We start from the raw sequence: 27,278 nt of genomic DNA on the forward strand, positions 1-27,278 counted from the left end.
TGACCCTTTAACACAGTTTCTCATGTTGTGGTTATCCCCCAACCATACAATTATTTTGTTGCTATGGCATAATTTTGCTGCTGTTAAAAACTGTAAACATTATGAGAGACAGAGGCTTGTCAAAGGGGTTACAACCCACAGGCTGAGAGCTGCTGCTCCAGGACAATTTTATTAGCATAAAGCTAATAAAATTTTTATTTTTAAGAGAAAAGCAAGAGGGACAAACTGCAAATTCCAGCAGCTTCCAGGAGAAAGGAGATGGAGAAGCGGGGAAAGAGCCCCTCTGCCAGCAATGGAGCCTGACCAGCAGTCACGGCAAAGAAAAGGAGCCTCAGAGAGAGACTGAAGAAGTCCATCCACCAGTTCAGATGCTGGGAGGGAGGGCTTTCTGAAGGTATAACGTCCACACAGCAAGCTTCACAAACCACACAGATGCACAGTTCTGTTCTGGTATGTCCCCACAACTGTGGTTAACAATAGCAAGATGAGGGGATAGGGGTCCATGATGCAAGAGTTTCCCCTCAGCCACGTCCTGGTGGACCCCACTCCAGCGCTGTAGACTGGGGTTGGTCACTCTTGGGTTCCGGATAACTGTAACCACACAACCACGCTTTGCAAGCTGCATGCACCAGCAGCATGCTCCTTCTGCGGCAGAGCTCCACCCCACAGTAAGAACAGCTATGGATGGCTGGTGCTGTCATTCCCAGTTGCTCCAGTCTGTGAATATTCTTGTTTTGTCTTGTGGGACTTACAAGTTTTCATTCTCTTTGAACAAACATCTAAGAGTGGAAGGCAAGATGCTTTCTTTGCTTATGGTCCACATCCCAGCTCCTAAGTGTCCACCTCCATGACACTCACTGGGTACAGCCCACAATTGTGATATACTGCCCCCCCAGTGGCCACGTCCGCCACAGTTCCACTAGCTTTGGCGCATTCTGTGCCTAAACCATGGGATATGGGTCTCAGTCTATGTATGTGTGAAGCCACAATGAAGGCATGAAAGGAAGGGAGATCTTCGGAGTCTCTGGCCTCCAAACAAGAGAAGGGAGAGGGAAATAGAGGCATATTAAGTGCTACTGGAGAAAATAGCTCAGCTATGGGGTACTACTAAGTTCCGGGAGGACATGATGGGACAGTGTGCCTAGGGTCTTAGGGAAGGTGACTTTTCAGGAAGGAGTCACTCAAGGGATAAGGAGGTAAGGCATGATAAGGCTTCAGGTTTAAAATGTCGATTCTAGAAGCCTGTAAGATGACTTAGCAGGCAAGGTGCTTGCCACCAAGCCTGAAGATCTGAATTTGATCTTGGAACTCACATGGTGCAGCTGACTCCTGCAAGTTGTCCTCTACACACCATATACACGCACGCACGCACACACACCACATACACACACACCACATACACACATTAAAAAATTGAAACTGGGCTGGGTGTTGACGGCACACACCTTAAATCCCAGCACCGAGGAGGCAGAGGCAGGCAGATCTTTGTGAGTTTGAGGCCAGCCTGGTCTACACAATGAGTTCCAGGATGGCCAGAGTTACACAAAGAAACCCCGCCTCAAGGGAAAAAAAATTAAAAAATGCTGAGCTGAGGGAACAAGGCAAAGAGCAGAACTCACAGAGCCCACGTCAAGCTGGAGAAGCTACAGAAAGGGTCTCAGGACAGGAACCGCACGGCCAAGCCCCTGTGAGTGGCTGGCATGGAAGCCAGGGAGCAGATACAGTGAGCTGAGAAGGCAGCTCTGCCAGTGCCGCACTCCAGGCCTACAGAAGTCAGTCAGGGCACAGCAGGGGAGAATGAAGTTCAAGAAGCAGTTACTGGACTGCAGATGGGGCTCAGGGGCAGACTGCTTAGCATGTACACCACCCTAGACTCATCAGAGCCTTATAACTGTCTGGACACGCTGAAATGACAAAAGTGGGTTCTGAACTATTCTTAGCACTTCTGACTTCAATGACAGGCATTGTTGCCAACTCAGTTACAACACAGCCAGGTCTTATAAGGTAGGGGAGGCCAGTCACTCCAATATTCAGTCTGAGGAGTAAGTAGGATGATTGACAATTGCCTGCAGGAAACTATTCCCTCTTTTCCACCAGGTAAAAGAAACTCAGGAACTGTGAACTCAAAATAGACTTTCCAGGGTTATTACTGGATGTGTCCATAAAACCAGGTTCAGACAGGAGATGTAGATTAAGAACCACACACAGTTGCGGGATGGCATTAAACGGAAACAGTGTGCAGGACTGGGCTCACCTCACAGCATGGGGATCAGAGCTTGGATCCCCAAAAGCCATGGAGCTGGCTGGGGGTAGCAGTTCACCTGTGATGCCAGCCTCAGAAGATGGAAACAGAGAATCCTGGACCAAGCTGCCTAGGGAGACCAGCCATATCAGTGAGCTCTGGGCTTGATGTACAGCCGGCCTTTTGAGTACAGAGGAAGAGCAACCAAGATGCTCCTCAATACCAACTTCAGGTCTCCATATGCAAGTGCATGTGCACACACAAGTACACCCACTTGCATATAAACATGCTCTCACACACATGCCCAGACATACAAACATGGATAAATGCATGTGCTGCTGCATGCTGGCTGGAATGTAAATGTAATGACACACATATGTACTCTGGATCATGAGTGAGAAGCTACATGCTGAGGGTAAGACAAGAGAGATAGGTGTGGGACCTTTGCGCCCCAGACTACTTACCTGTGAGAGACAGGCTCTGCTGTCTTACTTAAAGCACTGTTGCATGGAACAAGTTAATCCTGATCCTCTCTGACATACACAGGGAGAGATGGTCCCACAGGAATGGGCATGAGTCAGAGGTCTGGGAGGGACTTCCCTCGAAGAGTTGTAGTACTATCTGATCATGCTTCCAAGCAATCTCCAAAGGAATTCCAGCTGGCTCGCTTCACATGGAGAAAGAGAACGAAGCAACTGGACCACTGCTTATTTTGTTGGAAAGAAACGGCTTCTTATGGTAGGCCATGTTGGGCTGGCATGATGGCTCAGTGGGTAAGAGTTCTTGCTGCTGGACCTGACAACCTGAGTTCGGTCCCTAGAACCCATGTGGTATGAAGAGAGAGCCAACTCCCATAAGCTGTCCTCTGACCTTTACACACCATGGCATGCACACATAGACACACAAAACAAATGATTCAATGTTTTAAAAATAATAAACTGGATATGTCCCAAACATGACAGCCTTATCACTTCCACACATCCATGTGCCTTTCTCTACACACACCTGCACAGGTGAGCTGATGCTCACTTACTCAGTTCAGAGCTGGACCGACAGTGCTGCGCAGGCCACCACAGTCTCGGGGTAACCCTCCAGGACTGCACGCTGGGCCTGGCACAGCTGGCTTTCTGCAGAGGATCCATTATTATGGAAGCACCTGGCTTCCGCGGTAAAGACACTGCTAGCTGTGGACAATCTCTCCACCAACTCCAGACGGATCCAGTACTACGTTTGCTGCTTTCAACTCTTGTGAACAAAGATGACAGAGCACAAAGCAAGCTAGGGTGCTAACTGGTTAATTTGTAAAAGCCAGAGAGGGCCAGTAAGATGACTCAGTAGGAAAAGTGACTGCCACCAAGCCTGATGACCTGAGTTTAAGGTACCACTAGTGTCCTATGACCCCCACAGGTGGCAAATGCATTCATACAAACACACACACACACACATGCATGCGCGCACACACACAAACTAAAGATTGCTTTTAAAAGGAGTAGAGAAAAATAAAGGAAAGGCATGTAGTTTATATATAATGTTGAAACAATCTGCCACTTAGATTGTTTAGATCTGGAGTAATTTTAAATCCCAATTCCTGACATACAGGAAAACGAAGTACTAATAAGAGAGAGAGAGAGAGAGAGAGAGAGAGAGAGAGTCTCTGTGTATTCTTCCAGAGAACACAGGTTTGATTTTCAGCACACACATGGTCGCTTACAACCATCTATAACTCCAGTTCTAGGAGAGCCAACACCCTCTTCTGGGCTACACAGGCAGCAGGTACACACATGTTGCACTGATATACATGCAGATAAGGCAAGCACTTAGGTACATGAAGTAATAAAAGCATTTTCTTTTTAAAAAGAGAGGCATACACTGGGTAGTGAGCTGGCTCCGTGGCTAAGAGCACTTCCCGCTCTTGCAGAGGGCCAGGGTATAATTTTCAACACCCACCCACACTAGGCAGTTGTCAAGTCCCTGTAACTTCAGTGCTAAGGGATCTGCTGCCCTCTTCTGGCCATAGAGAACACCTACACTCACTTGGTAAACAGATGAGCAGCCTATGCACATATACAATAGTCAATTTTAAATGTTTTAAAGAATCATCAAGAACAGAATTATGCTGCCTACTTTGACACGGGGGGCTGTGCAGGTGGCGCCATTAGACACCAATGATAAAACTCTAAGTTCAGCTGTGATCGCGTCATGAGAAGAACAAAGGCACTAAAGTCAGAGAATCCGCCTTAGAGTTCACAAAACTCATTAAGCCGCTCACGCTTGGATCTTCCGAGCTGTGACACAGGTTGAGATGTCTGCCTTACAGAGCTGCTGGGTCCACTGTGCAAATGGTAAAGAGCTTTAACTCGGGAGTGGTGTGTTTCTGGGGTTCCTTCCAGTGTTCTTTTTTGTCAGTTAGGAGCTCTTGCTTGTTTCTTTACTTGATCTTTTAAGACAGGGTTTCACTGTGCAGTCCAGGCTAGAACTTGGAATGCCCAGTCTTATACTGAGGTTATAACTGTGTGCCACCTGATTGCTCCTTCACATATTTGGATTCCAACAGCCTTTCTCTGTTCCCTGGACAGCACTGGGCACCCATGGGTTTTCTTGTTACCCCTAAGCACAGAAACTGAGGAAACCCAAAGGAAAACCAGACTCTTTTGGCTCCTTTAAGAGTCTGCTTGAGCTGGGAGATGGTGGCGCACGCCTTTAATCCCAGTACTTGGGAGGCAGAGGCAGATGGGTCTCTGTGAGTTCGAGGTCAGCCTGGTCTACAGAGCAAGCTCCAGGAGAAGCCTCGGCATGTTCTGCACAATGACAAGAGCTCAGCAGGGTCAGGACAGAAGAGTAGGGGGACAGCAGGGTCCCAGGGCACCTTCTGGCCAACTCCACCCTCCAGCATCCTCTGCATGCCCACATCCTACTCCCGAGATCCAGCATGGATGCTGGTACTTAACCTCAAATGTCCGCATGGGCACTGGATCTGAGACACATCTGGAGAACCCTAAAAACAACCTGATTAAACCATCAAGCTCTGTTCCTGAGAAGGGTGCCTGTTGTCGTGGGGAAACCAGTCTTTGTAAGTGTGATTGGTGATCACCTCACGAGATAAACTCCAGGCTGCCTATGCTGCCCAGACAGCTCTGGGTATAGCAAAGGGCTGCCTGCCTCGTTCTTAGTAAGACACTGCCACCAGCGGCACACTTGGGAAGACAAACAAGCAGATGGCAGATAGGAAAGTGACAGCACACTCAGCATGGTGGTAGTGCTGCTTACCCACGTATTCCGAGAGGAAGACGACAAAGAACGGAGTGACCAGGTCATTGATTCCCTGGACATAGCCACTGGCGGGGTGTCGGATGGCCCAGATAAAGAGAATTCTTTCAAAGATCTAGGAAGATGAGAAGGAAAGAGGACATGTTAATCTTTGGACACACTTCTCCCTCCACTTACCCACGTCACCATCTGTCTTGGGATCAGCGAAACGTTTTAGGGAAATTTAAGATACTGTGGGACAAAGGAAGGGAAACACAGAGAGCTGGAACGCGTACGCTGCTCTGCTCCAAGTTCCTTGCCCTCTGTCTTTTCAGTGCCTGGGGACCACGCCATAAAAACTGGAAACAGAGGTTCTAGAGATTACAAACTCAGCACTTCTCTACTTCTGGGAGCGAGGCATTGCACAGGCCAGCTCTGGTGTCTTTTTCTAAATCTTCCCTATCACTAAGGAATTAAAGGGAGCGGCATTCTCTACCACTCTCTCTCTCGGTAGGGGAAAAAGGTCAAGATTCAGTTCTGTATGAAGCCCTGGGTTTGATCCCCAGTGTCACAAAAAAACCAAACAATTGTCTCCATGTCAGCCCTTTCTGAAGGACTTATAAGGACACCTGCCACTCCAAAGTCTCAGCCTCAGTGACTGGCTTTTACAGGGCCAACTATACAAAGCTGGCTGCTCAAGTCAGGAGAATGGCAGAGCCTCTTCAGGAGAATGAGTGATGGAGACGCACACACATCATACTCGAAAGGTACCAGACAGATGCAAATGAAGACAGGAAGCCCGGCTGCTTGGGAGAACACGGGCTCTGCACTGTAGGAGAGTCTGCAGTAACTGCCCCTCAGGGAGAAGAGGATGAACCTGAAGGGTTTCCCACACCTCTCCCCCACTACTGGGGCAAGTCGGACTCACTACACATGATGCTCAAGCATCTTTCAGCACTGGGACTGGGGTTAGTGTTCTGCCTCTGTTTGCTAACAATGACCACACCCAGTACGCAAGGTGACGTGAGCAAAACTGAAGAGAATAAAGCACGACTTCCATCTTTGCATTCAAACTCCACTATGGAGACGCCCATTAAGCCACTGTCCACATCACTAAAACGAGAGCTGGCATGCAGGGGTGAGAGGCAAGAATCTGAACATTGCAAGGTGGAAGGAGGAGAAAGCAAGGCCGAGCCTTGGAAACTGAAGGGAGGAAAGAAACGCATTTCAACTTCCTTTGTGCTGCATCTCACAGGCGCGATGACGGTGTCACCCTACAATCTTCCCTTTGGTATTGAAAGTTACAACAGATCCCAGCAGGAGAGACATCTATACTTTTTTTTTTGCATGTTTTTTTTTAATATTTATTTATTTATTATATATACAATATTCTGTGTGAATGTCTGCAGGCCAGAAGAGGGCACCAGACCTCATTACAGATGGTTGTGAGCCACCATGTGGTTGCCGGGAATTGAACTCAGGACCTTTGGAAGAGCAGGCAGTGCTCTTAACCACTGAGCCATCTCTCCAGCCCGAGACATCTATACTTAAATGGAACTATGAACATTATCCAAAGCCACAGATTATCCTTCCCATCGTCCCTCTCTATTATAAAGAGAACGCAAAGCTCCCTTCAAAAGTCCCGACATTCCATGTCCTGACTGCAGGAGACCCGCAGAGGCAGCCGCTGACCTCAAGAGGTGATCATCCCTGCTGGAGGCAAGTTAAAGGTCTCACTGGACCCTTCCATGTGCTCCGTTACCTTGAGGTCTTAAGCATCACTACCAATGCCACTTCTGGATTTAATTCCAAAGGAAATTAAACCAGGGTCTACAACATATTTGCATACCCATGCTCAACACAGCATTAATCACCACAGCTGAACAGGACACGCAACCCACGTGTCCATATGTGCTACATTCGTGATGGAATATTAGCAATGATGATGGAATATTTAAAGTCGCGGGACGGGTGGAGAGATGGCCCAGTGGATAAAGGGATACCTGTTGGCAAGACTGATGACCAGAACCCACAGAGTGGAAGGAGAAAACCAACCTCTGTCAGTGGTCCCCTGCGCCCCAACCCCACACCATGGCATGCCCTCCACAACACAAATAAATAAATGTAATACAAATTTTTAATGAAGGGAGTTCTGACACTGTGAATTCAGCCAGACCAAAATAATGACAACTGCTATACAATGTACTGGAGGTCTGGAGTGTTTACATCATACACAAGAAACAGAATGGTGGTGGCAGAAGAAAGGGGATTATTATTTAATGGGTACTAAATTTAAGTTGGGAAAATGGAAAAATATCTGGAAATGCATGGAGTGCCTTGAGTTGGGTACTATTAATTATCCACTTTACACAAAAAGGAAGAGGGTGGCAAATTGATGCTATATATATCTTATCACCAAAAAAAAAAAAATCACCATTTTAGCTTTAGAAAGTATAATAAACCTGGGAACAGAAATTATAAGGTAGGATGCTGACTGCCTCCAGCCTCGGGCCAAGCACTACTTGGTACCCAGGCCTGTCATGAAGGGCAGATGAGAATATGTGAGACCTTGGACATGAGGCACCAAACAGGAGTCACTGGGCCCAGGCAGGAGAACCAGACAGTAGGGATCTGCTTACCTCCTGGACGAGAGGCTGCTGGAACAACGGGATGAGAGGATTTGTCCTTGGAATGTCAATGTGAATCTGAAAAACAGAAACCACAGCCCAAACATAGGGTCAGAGTGTCTAAGGTGTCAGAATCAAAGGAGCACTTAGAGCACAGTTTGGCTCTAAGAGACTTACCGACACAGACAATGCCCAGCTAGACCCCACGTTACCCACAGCTCAGACAAGAACTATCCTCTGAATAAGCCACTTAAACAGAACAGGTTTCTCGCCTGAGGCAGCCCAAGGCTCTCCTCTGGTTCTCTGAAGTTGGATTAACTCTGGGACAGTACTTTTTAACCAGACATGACCAAGTATGTACCCCCTCTTTCAGGGGCTTACTCATTCACGATTCCTAAGAGTCTGGTGTGGTGGTGCAAGCCTGTATTCCCAGCACTCAGGAGGCTGAGGTCTGAGGTCAGCCTGGACCACCAGGCCAGCCTAGGCAACACAGTGAAACCCTGTCTCAAAAACCAGCTGTGTGTGTGTGTGTGTGTGTGTGTGTGTGAGAGAGAGAGAGAGAGAGAGAGAGAGAGAGAGAGAGAGAGAGAGATAGCAATTACAGCCTTCCTGTAATCCCAGTACTTGAGAGACAGAGGCAGGAGTTTGAAGCCAGCCTGGTCTATGTAGTGACTTATAGACCAGGCAGTGATACCTAGCAAGACCCTGTCTAAATAACAAATAAAACCCACAAATATGGGTAAGAATAAAAAGGGCTCCAGCTGTTGCTAAGAATGTGCTGGAACAGGAACCAGGATAGGACTACTCATGAGGTCAGCAAGTGACAGAGTGTTAGGGCAATTGGTTCCAGTCACCAGAGCCGAAGCTCTCACTTCTGCTGCCCACGAGGTCATGTAGTTAGCATCAGCTCTGAGGTCTTTCCAGTGCCCAGGCTAATGTCCTAAAGACATTGTTCACATCAGAAGTCATGATGTTTCTGGGGACAGCCATGCAGTTGTCTAGTGTCCACCTTTACCAGCCCCGCCACCTCTCCCTCCTGTGAGGCTGCCGCTGGCAGACACTTCTGCAAGTCCTTGGACTTCTGCAGGCAGAGGGTGCTGAGTGGGCACTGTAGCAGTCACAGGGACATTCTGGTGCCAGTCCACAGGGGACTCTCCACTTCTGAGCTTTCTGTCTCTGTTGTGTGTCCCATGGCCCTTAATCCTCACAGGATGGTCAACCGCACCTTTGTGACCAGGTAGCATGTTAGAAGGACAGGCTTCACATCAACTCCTACACCTACTGGTAATCCAAGAGGGATGTGTGTGTGTGTGTGTGTGTGTGTACACACCTGTGTCTGTATATGTGTGATGATTTGTACACACTTGAAAGACGAGAAAGCACCACCGCTGGCCAGTGCTAAAACACATCTATCTAAGGATGTAAGTAGCACACACCCACAGCCCCAGCGATAAGAAAGCAGGTTCATCGTCAGCCTGAGCTACAGTGAGGCCCTGTCTCAGGGAGGAAAAAGATCAGGAGCTGGTTCAGCAGCAAAGAGTGCTTGCTGCTCTTCCTGAAGACTTGAGTCTGGTTTTTAGACCCACACGGGGCAGCTCACAACAGTCTCTATTCCAGCTCCAAGGATCCAACACCCTCTTCTGGCTTCCATGGGCATCTGAACTCATGTGTGCATGTTCATACACATGCACACACATAGATAAAAATGAAAATAAAATTTAAATATACCCAATACATACAAACACATGCACAGTAAGTTCAGTTTTAAAACGCCAGAGTCAGAGCTGCTGGACGAAAAGAGGCAAGGGAGCCCTAGATACACAGGACATCTGACTGCACCAGGAGGTCCCAGGGAGAGGCCAGACGGCATACCTGTCTGTAGGTATCCTGGTGATGCTCCTCATTGCGAGAGTCGTAATACTGCTCAATGAAGCCAAAGTACTCCTCCCGCTTCCGCTGCAGGGTCAGCTTCCGTCGCTCGGTGTTTGCGGGGAGATAGCCCTAAAGACAACACTGCCTGTCAGAGGATGAATTTTCATTTTAGCCTGAGCAGTGGCTGGGAAACCAAGGAACAGAAAGAAGACTATGGAGAGGACAAGGTGGGTTCTTTTTGGTTCAGGCCAGGTGGTGCTTGCTCTCTTCTGGTTAGTGGACCCTGGGTGGGCAGATGAAGGGAGGCCAGGTTTCCAAACTTGCCTATGGCTTTGGTCCCACGCTTCGCACAGTGGAGCTCCCTAAGTTGGTCCCACTGAGCATGAAATGGAGGTCAGTGGGAGGGAGCTGAACCCAAGTCACAGCCTCCAAGGGAATTAGAAGGACCTAGCGACTTCTGTGACACTTCTTGGTACAGATTACACGTTCTTTTCCAGAGTAACAGTGGGAACCATCAGCTCAACACGCTGAACGGAGTCAAAAGACTAGGACAGAACTGGCACCCTGGCTTCTGTTCTTATTCCCAGCCTGGATCCATTTTTTTCTCCTAAGCCTCCTGTTCCCTTTCTGCTTGCCAATTTCATTCTGAGCAGCATTTGAACTTACTAGAAGGGGCAGAGGCACTGACCGCACAGCTGTAAGACCAGGGGCTGGGGACAGTGACAAGAGCCCCCCTCCCCATGGCATTATGTAGCGCACTCCATGGTGAGTGCCTGGAGCACTGGCACGGGTGCTTGTTTGATCTGGGGAACGCACATAGCAAGCAGGCCTTTGAAAGCCTTTACTAAGTGAATGAGCATCCATCCCAGAGCAGGAGCTGGGGTGCTGCTGAGCGTGGTCAAAGTGAGATCTGTCTGGCTTCTGGGAGGCCGACGAACTGAATCGTCAGAGCAGGGAGACGGATTTCAAACACTCAGGAGTGTCAATGCTTGCTCTCAGCCAGCATCCTGGGGTCCTGTGCTGCTAGATCCCTCCCCACATTGCTAAGAAAGTGACACTGTGAACACAGGAGTCAGCTTCTGGCCTCCTCTGCAAACATCCGTAGGAACACACTCACCTACAGGCGTGGGAATAAACTTTCAAGCATGTGTCTCTTCTGACACAGTCTCACAGCCTGCTAGGCGATGGGACTAGAGAATTCTATGGCATAAAATCAACATTTCCAGACCAATCTTGGCAGGCAGAGGGCTGTGTGATGCCCACGCTTCTCACGGTGGGTAGAACTCACCGACAAGAGTCTCCAGGTGACCGGTCGAACTTCCCTGGGAACGCCTGGCCAGCTCCACTTCCTCAATTCATCTACAACAGAAAGCAGCTTCCCTGAATCAGGGCTTCCACAAAGGCCCAAAACAAACCTCAGTCAGATGCCTCCTACCAAGCTGGGAAAGGCTCCATACCACAGCCCTGAGCTGCTGGAGGCCAGGACACCTGCAGCAGTCACTGGCTCAGAGAAGCTGTGGGCGTGCACAGGGAATCATGGAGCTGGCCTGGTCTAGCTGCCTTGAGAGACAGGCATCACAAGTTTTTCAGATTAGAGACTGTGGCTTCTGAGGCACTATGTGCCTTTCAGTCCCTGAGAGACCAATACACTCCCTCAGGCAGCAAGGCCTTGAGGCCGCCGTTAATCTCTGCATTTCCTACAGGTCAGAGAAGCATACAGAAGTCTGACAGGACAACTGGTCTGAAGCATGAATCTTGTGTACCCTGAATAGCATGCAACGTGGCCTGCAAACATCACTGTATCCTAGCAACCACCAGTGTATTCTGTTTCTGATAAGGGAATAAAAAGTCTGAGTGCCTGCAATAAACTGTCACTGCCCCAGTCCTGCTATGATCCCGCCAACCTAACCCGGGCAAGATTCACTTCTCATTGTCAGTATCAGGCAACCCTGGCACTTCAGGAGTGGACTTGTGTGAGAGCGCCTGGAGGTAGCCCAAACGGAGCACAGGGACCGCAGAGACGGTCACACTGATGGCAGTCCCTAGTCTCTGATAACAGATTTCTAACTAAATACCTGTGCATCACGGCTCTGGCCCCAGACAGGGGCTGTTAGAAAGTAAAAGAAGGAAGAGTAGAAGCTTCTGTCCTCTGAGGACCCCAGTCACCATGGCAACTACTCACCCAGGGCTCCGGGGAACTCACCTAAGTCGGTGTTGTGGCTGGAAAGCAGCTGACGGAACTTTTCTAGGCGGGTTTTCTCCCGGACTGTCATTGGAGGGGCCCCAGAAGCATTCTGGTCTGAGATCCGGGCAACAAGGGGGATGATGGGCCGCAGAGGGAGAGACTGCTGTTTGTGGAGTGGGTCCCTCAGGCGCGTGTCACCTGAGGGGATTTCAGAGAGAGAGAACTGCATGGGACGGTCATGGGTCAGACACCCTAGGCCTGCTCAGGATATGGTACGGCACCTCCTCCGGGGCAGAGGCTGGGCCTGTGGCACTGCCTGAGGATCCAGCTGAGGGGCAGTGGGAGGATAAGGCCCAGCAGGGCTCTGCTCCCATGCAGAGGAAGGGCTACACATGCACCTGCAGAGGACAGCTGTGGCCGACTGTGCTGGGGTCAGCCAGCCAACTCCAGATGTTGCAGAAAGTGTATGGTGAAACCAAGGGAGATGACGCTCTTTCTGCCTTAACCTGGATCTCTCCCCAGCGGCTTGGGGTAAGTGGTAGCCACACAGTCTAAGGCAGAGCTCCTCTCCCCTCATGCACACAGAGTGCATGAAAGGCTAAGCTGAGACCCTGTCTAGCACTGGCTGTCCTTTACAACTGTCCTTGGCCCACCAGGAGCCCTTAGAGGCAGGTAGGAAGCTTCAGGCGACCCAGTGATAAGGATCTGGCTCCTCTGGGCTCCACATTCCCACTCAAATGAGCAGGCTTCGGGTTCTATCATGCTATCATTGAAGTAGTAGAAGCGACAGGAGCTGAGTTGTGCTCCTCTGTAGATGGTCCGATCGGACGGTGGGTGGGGAGTCGCAGTGTAGTACTAGCTCATGGGGCGCTCGCTACATAGACAGTGCTATGCTATCCATTCCAGCATGGCCTCTCACAGGATGCCTGACACCTGCTAAGAACTGAGAACTGTTTTACAGAAGAACAAACTCAGGCTGGGGAAGCTGAGGAACTAGGGAAGTGGAGGAGATGCCCTGGGGCTGTCTGACTCCGACACTCTTCATAATTAATTGAAACAGAGAAAACTGTTGCAGGAACAGCTTTCTCAAGCCTGGTCACATTCCTCAATATTTGCCTTAAAATGCCGAGCAGGAACTAGTCAGCGCTGCAGACGCTTGTGACAGCTGCCACAGGCACCTGGCTGGGGCGCCCCTGCTGACAACTGGGGTCTAGAAAATGCAATCATTCGCAGCAAAGCTTAGACAGACGGGCATCTCTAGCACCTGCTGTTAACAGGCAGATGCACACGGAGGGAATCTCCACAAGGGGACATGTGGGGGGCCCAGTTACACAGAGCAGCCTGCAGGGATCATGGCAGGGCCCTTCCTGTCACTGGGAACCTCAGCCATAGCTTGAGCCACCTGGTCAATCACTACTGAATGCCTGTCTCAGACTGGCACTGTGGGTTCAAGCTGGGCCCTGTCTCAGCAAAGGCAAATGACAGAATTACAGTAAAGACCCTACAGCCAAGCTGGCATGGCCTCATGCAAGGTCTGAAGCTGTGGAAGAAACTCAGAGCCAGAGGCAGGACACACTCTGGGACTCTGGTATCCTCTGTCCTTTATGATCATGACCTGTAACCAGGATAAAGGCACTTTCCTGCCCAGCTCAGAGTAGCTGATTTACTTCCATAAAACCCTTTGAGCAACATTAAGTAAGCGCAGCAAATGGTTCCTTAAATGTGCACAGAAAGTCCCCAGACATCCAAAACTACCATCACCTCCCATAGTAACTGAGGCCAGTTTCCCAAAATAAGAAAACAAAACAGCCAGGTAGTGGTGGCAGTGTACGCCTTTAACCCCAGCACTTGGGAGGCAGAGCCAGGCAGATCTCTGTGAGTTCAAGGCCAGCCTGGTTCTACAGAGTGAGTTCCAGGACAACCAGAGTTGTTATACAGAGAAGTCCTGGGGGGGGGGGGGGGAACAAAACAGGTCTTTCCTTCCAGTCACTCAACCTGGTGGGTGGCTGACTAGCAGGGAGCTGTGACCTGGTCCCACAGCACAGAAACAAGAAAAAGGCCTCCAGAGGTGGGCAGTTATTCCCCAGGGCTGAGGAGGTGAACCACTTGTGAACTCAGTCGCTGACACCTTTAAATACATTTAGTCAGTATCTGTGAACCTGACCAGGACGAGAGCAACGTCAAACAATCTCATCACAGAGAGCTGTGGATGCCACTGCAGGGAAGGGAGAAGCACGGGAATGGCAGGGAATGTGGGTGTGCTAGGAAGTAAGGACCAAGCAGGAAGGGCAGGGACAGCCTGTGACCAGTTAGGCCTGCTGGTGTCACAGCTCAGGCTTGAGGGGTTTCTATTGGTTTGTTTGTTTGAAATCGTCCATGGAGATCTGCGCAGGAACTTCTTTCTCTCTAGCTGCGCTCTACTGAAAGGCAGAGGCTATGGAGGGCAGGGAGGACTCACTGGAGTTTCGGGAGAGCTGGGCATCACTGCTGGACTTTATGACCTTGTAGCTGGCAGGGACGTCTGATGTTGTCGACTGGGAGCGTTCAGGTTTTACCCTCAGCTTGCTGTGGTTTTCCAGGACTTGGGCTGCAGTTGCCAAAGCCACTTTTGAGTTCAGAGTTTGGAAAGGAGGTGAGGAAAAGTCCTCTTCCTCGTCATCGCCAATGTCCCAAGCGTCACTGGTATTCCGGGCAAACTCATGGAAACTGGAGGCCTTCTTGTTCTTCAGAGGAACTGAGTTGACTTTGGACCGTTCTTTGATGAAGCTTCAAGAAAAGAGACGGCGTTACAGAGCATGACACACCTGACCACTCCATCAGCATTTGTCACACGACATTAACCAACTACCCCAGCACACACTGCACTCAGAGCAAATGGCCCAGAGCCGCTGCTCCTAAGGAGCGTCCCACAGATGCGAGAGCCAGGTCATCAGCTCTCCACATGCTCTCTTATTCCCAGCATCTTCCAACTCATGAAACCGTCTGGTCAGTTTAAGCTAAGAGAAGTGAGGAAGTCATGCCATGCTGGTAGCTGCCCCATGGCCCCTCCTAGTCACTGGGCCCTGCAAGGCAGAGGAACTCCCTCTGCCTGAGTCACTGAGTGACTAGGGGGACTACAGCCTGCCCTCCATACCTGCCCCACCCCACAAAGGACAGATTAAGCAAGAACTAAGCCTTAGCTGTGGATTCCACTGAGGTGTCGAGTGGATTTGTTACTAGAGCAGGACGTAAGCTACTGGGGGGGGGGGATGAGGGATGCAAGGGGGTGGATCATTAACTGTCCATACACACAGCATTAATCTCAGAATGAAAAGGCTCCTCTCTTTACTCTGCCAGCCTAGAAAAGAAAGTTTGAGCTTGGTGCTGCTCTGAGGTTTTTTTCCCCCCTTTTAAAACAATTAACTCAGACTTCACAGAGGAAGCAGCCATGTGAATGTCTATGATTCATGGGAACTGGCCCACAGTCGGGTAAAAACATCAAGACCCTTCACCCAGCCTCTCAGCAAGGCAGAACCACTGTACAACAGAGCAGGCTGTGCTATAACAGCTAAAGGCCCCATTCCTAAGGTGTTCTTCCCAGGGGATCCTACACCTCCGACCTTATGACCTCATGAGCACGTACCCCCAAAGACACACAGACACAGACACGCAATTTAATAAATGTGTCTTTGGGGTTGGAGAGACATTTCAGCAGTTAAGAGCACTGGCTGCTCTTGCAGAGGACCAGGTTCAGTTCCCAGCACCCACGTGGTGGCTCACAACTATTTGAACTCTAGTACCAGGGGTTCTGATGCCCTCTTCTGGTCTCCTCAGCCACCAGGCACAAAAATACTGTGCATATATATTCATAGAGGCAAACACTCACACACATAAAAAAATAGAAAATGAACCAAGCCAGGCGGTAGTGGCACATGCCTTTAATCCCAGTACTTAGGAGGCAGAGGCAGGCGGATCTCTGTGAGTTTGAGGCCAGCCTGGTCTACAAGAGCTAGTTCCAGGACAGGCTCCAAAGCTACAGAGAAACCCTGTCTCAAAAAACAAAAAACAAAAACAAAAACAAAAACAAAAAAACACGAAAAAACAAAAGCAAAAACAATCTCTAAAAAACATGAACAGATAGATTTGAGACTTGAAGGCCATTTTGCAAGAGTGGCCCTGGGTTACAGTGTTGGGAAGACAACACTGCCCTGCTTTCCTGCAACAGCTGCTCTGTCTATAGAATTGTTTTGGCTGAAATACGGCCCATACATGTTTAGGAGGACATGTAGAATTATACTGAAAAAAACGTTTGACATTGGTTAACTGATGTAAAGCAACATTCAAACAACCCCCCTTGGAGCATCATATGACTTCACGTGAGCTAGTGCTGTAACCTGGGACCTGCCACACAGTATCGTTTAGAAGCCTGTCATGGCAGCTAGTGGCTGATGGGGCTGTTCAGCAATAACACTGGTTTTATTCGAGCTATTAAAATTATTGCAGGCAATATTGCCACTAATAGTAATAATTTAGCAAATTGGAGTCGTGTACATGGACAGGAGATGACTTAGTGTGCTCATGCAGTTTAGATAATTAAAGACCGGATGTAGAGGCTTCTACTATGAAGGAGATTAACCGTGTGGTGATAAATGGCGGTCTGGAGCTGAGCAGAGAAAGCAATCAAAACGTCCAAACAAAGGTACTAAAACAAGGGCAATAAATGTTTTATGGTAACAATCTGGGATTGTAAAACAGTCTGGTGCTCCACTCATGGTGCCCCCGTGTTCGAGACCATTAATACTGAGCCCGCACATACGTGAGACAGGGAAACCATGAATTAGAGCCAGTTCATTCTGATTTGTGAAGCCAAGTGAAGTCGACAGCAATATGACTCCAAGAAGTGACCAGGGGGCATCCTGGGCTTCACTTTATTCACTTTATCTATCTATCTATCTATCTATCTATCTATCTATCTATCTATCTATCTATCTATCTATCTATCTATTATGTATACAGTGTTCTGCCTGCATGTATGCCAGAAGAAGACACTGGAACACATTATAAATGGTTGTGAGCCACCATGTGTGTGCTGGGAATTGAGCTCAGGTCCCCTAGAAGAGCAGCCTTGGAGGCATCTCTCCAGCCCCAGGTTTTACGTTATTAACAGGTGAGAAAACAACGTTATTAGAGTTTGCTGGGCAGTCTGGGACAAGGTCATCTTCCTGAAGATCTGCCCTCAATACAGAATGAGAGAAAACCCAGGTGATGATGGGCACAGTAAGGTGAGTAAGCATTAAAGTGTGCCCACTGCATGGATGGATGGTGGATTTACATGTGAACACCATGGCTCCTGGGCAATTACAAAACTAGCTGGTTGGGATGTAGTGAACACTTCTGCTACAGCAACAGAACCCTCAACTGCTGCTTACACACAGAGCAGGCCGTCAGGACACTGGAGGACCCCAGTCTCTGGCCTTTCCTACGAGCTACAGTCATGGTACAGCCCTGGGCGTCTCACCGCACTCACTCCCAAGTTCAAAGGGAAGCAGGAGGCAGGTGTACAGTGCTAAAAGTGCCTCCTTCATAGAATCCACTCATTATATTCAGACTGTCTGTCTGTCTGTCTCATTAAAAAAGAGCTTCCACAGAGCTGGAGAGATGGCCAGCTAAGAGTGATTACTGCTCTTGCAGACAGCCTGGGTTCACTCATCAATGCCTATAACTTCAGAGTTCCAGGGGATCCAACCCCCTCTTCTGGTTATGTGGGCAGGCACATACACACACAATTAAAAATAAGATAAAAATCTTTTTAAAAGTTTCCACACCAGGCAGTGGTGGCGCACGGCTTTAAAATCACAGCACTCTGGAGGCAGAGGGAGATAGATCTCTGGGAGTTTGAAGCTAGCCTGGTCCACACAGTGAGAAAATTGTTCCTGGTTCACCCAAGGCAGAGAAACAGCTGGAAGGCCAGAGAGGAAACGTCACCTCCACAACTAGAGGAGGCGGTGGGTGAGGGAGAAGACAGTGAGGGATAAGGCCTTGACTTACTTTTTGGTGAGTCGAGGATCCAGAGGAGGGTGCTGAGCTCCATACACGGGCTGAATGCTAAAAGCAGGACACAAGTTTAGTGAAGAAGCTAAACGTGCCAGCTGAGAACTTTGTAACACACTGGACTCTGAACTCATGGGACTTGGAAAAGTAGCCTGCTTCCAAGAATGACACCCAAATCATTCCAAAAGACAGCAGCCTACCCTTCAAGACGGCCCTGGACGATGCTCATTTTCCCAGTATTTTCACTCCCAAATACCTATATTTAAAAATAAAAATGAAACTGTTGGCCAGGCAGTGATGGCGCACACCTTTAATCCAGCACTCAAGGCAGAGGCAGGCGGATCTCTGTGAAGTCTGAGGCCAGCCTGGTCCACATAGAGAGCTCTAGGCCAGCCAAAGATACAGTGAGAGATCCTGCCCCACCCCTGAAAAAAAAAGATACTTGGATGTTTGTACATGCATGGGTCCTTTACCTGCTTCTATGCCTGCACACCACTTATGTGTCTGGTGCCCAAGGCAGTCAGAAAAGGGCACCGGGTCCTCTGAAATTTAATTTACAGACAGTTGCAGGTGCCGGGAACGTCTGAACCATCTCTCCAGATCTCCGCCCCCCCCACATACCCACCACATTAAGAAAACTACACAGGCATGTGTATCAGGAGGTATATTTACACCTATTCAAATCACCCACATTCTTCTGGATCTCAGGAGAAACACCTTAATGCCCCTCTACACTAACTAGTGAAACAAACTGTAACATGGTAACAGAACATTCCATACTAGGGACACTAGGAAATAAGCCTGTGAGCAACAATGTGAATCCATCTCTAAGTGTCCTAGCAAAGGTTAATCTACATGCCCGGCAGTGGTGTCACACACCTTTAACTCCAGCACTGGGGAGGCCAGGGCAGACAGATTTCTGTGAGTTTAAACCCAGCCTAGTCTTCAGAGTGAGGCCCTGGCTAGCTAGGGCCTCATAGTGAGACTGGCTCAAAACAAAAAAGGAATGGCTAACAGTCAAGGGCGTGGCTCTCTGTGGAGGGAGGTGTAGAGAACAAATAAGAAACACAGGGGTTCTGGGGAGTGAACACACATGCTCTCCTTGATTATCCATCAGGTCATCAAACCACACATTTGTGTTTCATGTACTTTTCTGGGGTGTAATACGCCACAATAAAAATGACCTAGGATTTTCAAGATGGTTCAGAGAGTAAAGACACTTACTGCCAAGCCCAAGACCTGAGTTTAATCCCAGGATTTACAGAGGGAAAGAGAGAACCAATACCTGTAAATTGTCCTCTGACCTCTACACAGTAACATGACAGGTTCACACCCACACATATACACAATAAATAACTATAATCAAAAGAGAATTACAAGTACAATTACTAGAACATGAGCAGCTGGGCAGTGGTGGCACACGCCTTTAATCCCAGTACTCAAGAGGAGGCAGAGGCAGGCAAATCTCTGCAAGTTCGAGGCCAGCCTGGTCTACAAGAGCTAGATCCAGAACAGGCTCCAAAGCTACAAAGAAACCCCTGTCTCAAAAGAAAAAAAAATTAAATTATCAAATTATATACATGTAGGCACTGTCTAGTCCATATTGTGAATTTTGATTTGTTTGTTTGCTTGTTTTTGAGACAGGGTTTCTCTGTGTAGCCTTGGCTGTCCTGAAACTCGTTCTGTAAACCAAGTTAGCCTCAAACTCACCTGAGTCTCACCTGCCTCTGTCTCCCAAGTGTTGAGATTAAAGGCGTGCACCACCATTGCCCAATAAAAGATTACTTTAAAAAAAAAAAAGATTGGAAAGAAAACTAAGACCAAATACTAATTATTCTGATAACTATAAATGGTCTTAACTTTTAAAAGAAAAAAGACCTCTATCAGTGGGATAAGTCACATGCATCTTAAAGGACAGAGCTGGTCTGTCCCACTGACATGAAATAAATGCCAATTTCACTGCAAAAGACATTGTATTAGTCAGTATTCTATAGAAGAACAGGACTTAGAGAATGAATCCACATATAAAGCAAGGGGATTTATTAGAATGGTGTACAGGCTGTGGTCCAGCTAGTTCACAATAGCCGTCAGAGACCTAGGGTAAAACCAAACACTACTGACAAAAAAGTCAGTGAGATGACTCCTAGGGATATTCTGTCACACTCATAGATCAGTGTCTGGCCCAGTTGTCATCAGAGAGCCTTCCTCCAGTAGCTGACGGGGGCAGATGCAGAGGCCCACATCCAAACACTAGGTGGAAGTCAGGGAACCCCAAGGAAGAGGGGAAGGAAGGATTGTAGGAGCCAGAGGGACTGAGGATACAAGAATACAACCCACAGAATCAACTAGGCAGGGCTCACAGAGACTGCAGAGGCAATCATGGAGCCTGTCTAGGTCTGCCCTAGGTCTTATGCTGTGGTTGTTTAGCTTAGGGGGTTTGTGTAACTCTTAACAGTGGGAGTAGGGGTGTCTCTGACTCTTTTGCCTGTTCTTAGGACCCCTTTCCTCTTACTGGATTGCCTCACTGAGCCTTGCTATGAGAGTGTGTGTCTAGTCTTACTGCATCTTGTTATGATGTGCTCAGTAGACATCACTGGGAGGCTTGCTCTTTTGTGAAGTGAAATGGAAGAGCAGTGAATCTAGGGCAGAGAGGAAGTGTGGGAGAGCTAGGGGGGTCACTGCAGTCAGGATGTATTGTATGAGAGAAAAAAAAAAATTTTTTAAAGTGGATCTTCCACTTCATATGATTTAACTTAAAAGAAAATTGCAGCTAGGTGGTCGTGGCCCATGCCTTTAATCCCAACAGAGGCAGAGGCAGGCAGATCTCTTGAGTTTGAGGTCTACAGAGTAAGTTCCAGGACAGCCAAGGCTATACAGAGAAACCCTGTCTCAAAACAAACAAAAAGAAAAAAGAAAAAACCTTCACAGGTGTACCTAGCCATCTGGATTCAGTAGATTCCAGACAGAGTCAAGCTGACAACAGAGAACAGCCTCACAGATGCAGAACTGTAGCATAATGACTCTATATAGTTTGTAAAATTATTAAAATTAATGCGTTCACATATTTATATCCATGGTACAGGGACAGGACACACCAGGAGCAGGGCTTTGGTGGCGAAGCTGCAGAACCAGGCAGACCTCAGGGACAGTGCTCTCCCTGACATAGTGGCTTCTGCGGACATCACTTTTTTTAAGACACAAACCAAGCTATCCTGAGAGCATTGAGAGGCTTGGCTCAGCTCCTGGTGGTGGTGAGCAGGCTGTGGGTGGGACTGCACACATGAGAACTCAGCCCAGCACACACTGCCAAGAGACCCTGGCTTGCTTCCTCCCTCTCTATTTATGGTTTAATCTTCACCCAATGTTTAGGAAACAGAACTAGAGTTTACCAAATCTCTGTTTCAGATTTATTTGTTCTTATTCATGTATCTGCCTGTGTGCCTGTGTGAGCATGTATGTACCACTTGCAGGCAGAGCCCTCAGAGGTCCGAAGAAGGCATAAGATCCTCTGGGGCTGGAGTTGAAGACAGTTGTGCGCCCAGGCACTCTGTGAGAGCACTGAGTGCTCTTAATCTCTCCAGCCAAGTTCACCCAGCCTTCTGCTTCTTGTGACTTTGAAAGCCTTAAGAAGCTTTCAAAGACTATGGGCCGGTCAATCGTCAATCATTTCCACATGATACCATTTTTACTTTTTAGAGTAGCATATAAGATGTTAGATACTATTGTGGCAGTTTCAAACAAAGTGAAACACTGTTTCTTTTAGTTCCGAGGGACTTGTCTACCGCTGAGTCTGAGTTCTGGACATTCTGGATGTAAAGTTGTTGCTTCCTGAACCTCTCTGGAGGATTACTAAGTGATTCATCCCACAGGCTGCTACAGAAGCACTGACGCGGAAAGGCTACACCGGTATATTCCTGGCATTTTCTAGGCAGAGGAAAAGGACAGGAAAAAGTCTAGAGGTACCAGAGTACTGGGAAAGTCTGGCTCACAGAGAAGAGAGGGAGGCTTACAAAAATTAAAACACAACCACAATACCCAGGGGGCCATGGGTTTGCATTTTAACATTTTCAGATTCTCGTACTCAAGCCCTTGAACTCTCAAGTCCAAAGCACTTTGGAGTCAAACATTAAACAATAAACAAGGCAAGAGGCTTCCCACCAGGCAAGTTAGGTTAGCTGACTGGATAAAAAAGTAAGATCCTCCCACCCTCACAAGAAAAGGCATAGCTAATCGAATGAGCCTTCGGGCCAGAGGCCATCAGCTATTTTTCAAAGATGTGCTGGTGCAGCCAGAAGTGAGATAAATGATGGGCCTCAGCAGCAGAGGCAGCAGAGCCCACACTGAATTTGTTAGCCTGTTCTTAAACCAGACTATGATGTATATGAATTGGGGTCACTTTGCATAATAAATCAGTTTGCAGAACCTCAACAAAGACAGGCAGGAAGTCAGAGAGAAGGGGGAGAAATCAAGATTATCACAGGGGCTGGACGAAAACTGACTACAAGAGCTGGAGAGCAAAGGTGTCATTCACCTGTGAGGAGCTGGAGAGATGGCTCAGTGGTTCAGAGTGTTGGCTGCTCTTCCAAAGGTCATAGCTTCAATTCCCAGCACCCACATAGCAGCTCACAACTGCTCACAACAGTTCCAGGGAATCTGACACCTTCATACCAAATGCACACAAAATAAAGTTAAATATTTAAAAGAAAATAATTCACCTATGAGCCTGTGCCAACCAGGTTCCTTGAGAGTTCCACACTCAATACCAGGGAAAGCTGGTCTCCACTCCACTTTTAAATAGACATTCGTCATTTGCAGGGGTCAGGGTGAGTGGCAGCACACACCTGTAATTTTGGAACTTGGGAAGCTGAGGCTAGCCTTGGCTACACAGAGTATACCAGGCCAGCCTAGATTACAGTATGAGATTCTACCTCAAAGGAAAAAAAATTTTTTGCTCAAAGTGTAAAAGCATTTTACATCCATTTTCAGCCAAAAAGAAAAGTGCAGCGAAAAAATAATCAGCACCATGAAGTGGTGGGTCTGGCCTCACTTTGACAGTTGCCAGGCTTCCCGCCCCCAGGAACACAGATCATCAGGGAGACCAATGCAGTCTGTGGCGGTTCTTTCCTCCTCTTCTCCCCTATGAGTTCGCCATCCCCGAGGGACGGGGACACTCCAGGCCATTCCCACTCTTCCTTTCACTGACTTCTTTCCTTTGTTGTTTTTGTGTGCTGTGTGTGATGTATGCCTGCAAGGACAGGTGCCACGGCACATGGGTCAGAGGGCAGGTGCCAGGGTGCATGGGTGCAGGTCAGAGGGCAGGTGCCACGGTGCATGGGTGCAGGTCAGAGGGCAGGTGCCACGGTGCATGGGTGGAGGTCAGAGGGCAGGTGCCACGGTGCATGGGTGGAGGTCAGAGGGCAGGTTCCATGGTGCATGGGTGAAGGTCAGAGGGCAGGGTCCACGGTGCGTGGGTGGAGGTCAGAGGTAGGTTCCATGGTACATGGGTGGAGGTCAGAGGGCAGGTGTCACGGTACATGAGTGGAGGTCAGAGGGCAGGTTCCACGGCGCATGGGTGGAGGTCAGAGGGCGGGTGTCACGGTACATGGGTGGAGGGCAGAGAACAACTTTCAGGAATCACTTCCACCATGAGTTCTAGAGATCAAACCCAGGCTGTTAGGTCTGTGGGAGCAAGTCTTTTTCCCACCAAGCCCAATCACTAGACCTAATTAATGTCTATGTGTCTCCGTTCTCTTCTTTTCCTTGTTATGCTGGGAGATCATGGGCTTCAGCTCCCAGAAGCAAGCACCCTAACACTGAGCTCCAGGCCCAGCCCAGTAGGGCTATTCTCACCTTGCCACGTGTTTCTACCCAGCTCCACGTCTACATTATTTGATTACAAACGTGACATATGCTTAGTGGAAGAACCGGAAAGCCGGTCACTTGCTGACCTTCAGTCTGAGCAGCTTTTCAGTTTGTAGCTAGCTAGCTGTGGTCTGTCTGTGGCTCCCTCATGGCACGGGAGAATGCGGCACACGCCAGCAGGCACTCACAGACCCAGGCTCTGCTTAAGCCGCCTCTTCTCTAACAGACCTGAAAGTACACACTCTGAACAGACAGCATGAAGCCAAGGGCTAGCCTCAGCCACGCTGAGAAAACAAACCCACAGAGTGTTGCCAGAGATGTGTTGGCAAGCTGCAACAGTGGGAAAACCCAGCAGGTATCTGGTGTTGACACGGAAGCTGAGCACACACCAGAAAAGAATTATCCATCTTAAATGCCAAGACATTTGGCAACAGGACTCCCTCCATTCACACAGATATTCCGTGGAAGACTTCCAGACCCCAAGGCTCGCTGCTTTTCAGTGTGGGGATAGAACCCAGGTACTGACCAGATAGATAGATAGATAGATAGATAGAGAGAGAGAGAGAGAGAGAGAGAGAGAGAGAGATTCCACATGGAGCTGATCACCCTACCTCACCTCCCCAGTGCTGTGATTACAAGCACACACCACCATCACACATGACTTTATGTGGTGCCGGGGACCAAACCCAGGGCTTATTCATGCATACTACCAAGTTCTCTACCAACTAAGGTATATCCTGGCCCTCACTGCCTTTAACAATAAGCCTTTGGGGGCTGGAGTGATGGCTCACTGGCTGCTCTTCCAAGCGACCCAGACTCAAATCCCAGCACCCACATGGTGGCTCACAACTGTCTACAAACTCCAGTTCTAGAGGATCCAGTGCCCTCTTCTGGCCTCCACAGGCACTGCATGCATGGGAACACAGACACAGGATAAACACCCATATACAGAAAATTTTAAAAAATAAAATAAAATCTAAACTACTAAAAAGCTGTTTTGCTTAGAGGAAAGAGAAGTGGTCCCAACAGGCTTGAGGTATGCGTCTGGGGTGACCCAGGTCCCATTAGCCTCTCCTACACCCTCATGACTAGTGTCCACGTTCCTTACACTGCAGAGCTGCTGCTCCTGTAACAACCAGGACTGAGAAGAGTGAGAAGCACCAAAGAGAGAGAGCATTGGGGCAAGGAGTCCTCAAGTCTGCTCCATGGCTCCTCCCCATCCAGCCTCATTTTTCTTCTCTGCAGGGTCTTACCCTCCAGTTCTAGCATCTGGTAATTCTGCCACTCTCAGCAGCTCACCAGGGCCAGAGATAGGCTACTTAAATGAACTATACAGAAGAGTCCATCTTCTGTCCCAGCCCTCAGATCTGCCCAGCAGTCATGCCTGGCAAGTGGGAGCTGATGTGTAATGTGGAATGTGATGCTCAGCTTCAGAACTGGTCAGGATCTCATGGATCACCCAATCCAAGCCTGTCATTCCATAGGGATGTGGGATCTCCCTGTGCATGCTGTGAATACCATTGGTTAATAAAGGACTGCTTTGAGCCTAGAGCAGAGCAGGGTAGAAAGAGCTAGATGGGGAAAACTAAACTGAATGCTGGGAGAAAGAGGGGCGAAGTCAGAGAGAAGCCATGAGGTCGCTGCCAGAGGCAGACACACTGAAACTTTGCTGGTAGACCATAACCTTATGGTGATGCACAGATTAATGGAGATGGTTAAATTAAGATGTAAGAATTAGCAAATAAGAAGCTAAGGCTAAAGGGCCAAGCAGTGATTTAAATAATATAATTTCTGTGTGATTATTTCGGGAGTCTGGGTAGCTGGGAAATGAACAAGTGGCCTCTTATTACAATACCATAGATAAGGAAATCAAGTGTGGCAGAGCTCAGTATTTTGTTGTAAAACTTGATGTGGTGGTTCGAATAGGTATGGTCCCACAGACTCATGTGTTTGAGTGCTTGGCCCACAGGGAGTAGCACTATTAGGAAGTGAGGCCTTGTTGGAGTAGGTGTAGCTTTGCTGGAGGTAGTATGTCACTTTGGGGACAAGCTTTGAGGTCTCAGTAGCTCAAGTCTTGCCAGTGTGTAGGGGATCAAAATGTAGAACTCTCATCAGACATTGGTGGCTCACACCTTTAATCCCAGCTCTCAGGAGGCAAATGCAGACGGATATCTGTGAGTTTGAGGCTAACCTGGTCTACAGAGTGAGTTCCAGGACAGTCAGAACTGTTTCACAGAGAAACCCTGTCTTGATAAACTAAAAACAAACAAACAAACAAACAAAAAAACCACAGAACTCTCAGCTCCTTCTCGGCACCACATCTGTCTGCATGCTGGCATGCTTTCCACGGTGATAATAGACTAAACCTCTGAAACTGTAAGTGACCACCGCAGTTAAATATTTTCCTTTATGAGAGTTGCTGTGGTCATGTTGTCTCTTCACAGCTACAGAAACCCTAAGACAGAAGTTGGTACCAGGGACTGGGGTATTGCTGTGATAGGCCTGATCATATTTTTGTTTAGAGGAATTTGGACTCAGGAACTTTGTGTTAGAAAAGCAATGGAATGCTTTAAGCGCTGCTTAATGGGTCACACTGGTAGGAGCATGGAAGACAGTGGTACTGAGGTGATTTCAGCAGTGTGTGGGGGGGTTTGGCTCAAGAGGTTTCAGAGGAGAAGAATTTTAATATGTGGCCTAAAGACCGTTCTTGTGATATTTTGGTGGAGTATGTGGCTGGTTTTGCCCTTGTCCAAAAATCTACCTGAAGCTAAAGTAAGGAGCTTTGAATTAATTGCCTTAGCAGAGGAAATCTCAAAACAACCCAGCATAGACTCTGTCATGTGGTCACTGGTGTCCATTCTTATGAAGATTTATAATGAAAAGGACCAAGCTAAGCAAGGAAAAACACAAAACATACAGAGGAGAAAAGGGCACCAGGAAGTGGAATGGAGCTAAAACCTGTGTTCAAGGAGATAAACAGATTAAAGAAGAGCTGGAAGTTAAATGGAATAAGGGAGTGGTGACCTCAGGGCAAGACCTCACCCAAGCTGCCAACTTGTAAAAAGGAATTAAAGAACAGTTTAGGTCCAGGCATGGTGGTGCATGCCTTTTAATCCAAGCACTAAGGAGAAAGACACAAGCCTATTTCTAAATTTGAGATAGCCTGGTCTACAGATTTGAGTTCCAGGACAGTCAAGCTAAGGCAGTGAAGGAA

At 48.3% G+C, this 27,278-nt stretch overlaps 1 protein-coding gene across 1 annotated transcript in view; it reads right to left on the bottom strand.

Annotated features, from left to right (window-relative positions):
• Nucleotides 1-27,278, bottom strand: part of Tbc1d22b (TBC1 domain family member 22B) — a 55,063-nt gene that overhangs the window by 20,881 nt on the left and 6,904 nt on the right. Inside the window, exons 2-8 of the mRNA XM_048451264.3 lie at nt 18,200-18,256; nt 14,631-14,938; nt 12,191-12,370; nt 11,276-11,346; nt 9,988-10,116; nt 8,128-8,193; nt 5,510-5,624 (exon numbers count right to left, since the gene is read on the bottom strand). Of these exons, the coding sequence (XP_048307221.3) occupies nt 5,510-5,624; nt 8,128-8,193; nt 9,988-10,116; nt 11,276-11,346; nt 12,191-12,370; nt 14,631-14,938; nt 18,200-18,256 (926 nt within the window). The remainder of the gene's footprint in view (nt 1-5,509; nt 5,625-8,127; nt 8,194-9,987; nt 10,117-11,275; nt 11,347-12,190; nt 12,371-14,630; nt 14,939-18,199; nt 18,257-27,278) is intronic.

This window comes from Myodes glareolus, chromosome 18, assembly GCF_982192425.1.
Source record: "Myodes glareolus chromosome 18, mMyoGla1.1, whole genome shotgun sequence".
Classification (NCBI taxonomy): Eukaryota; Metazoa; Chordata; class Mammalia; order Rodentia; family Cricetidae; genus Myodes; species Myodes glareolus.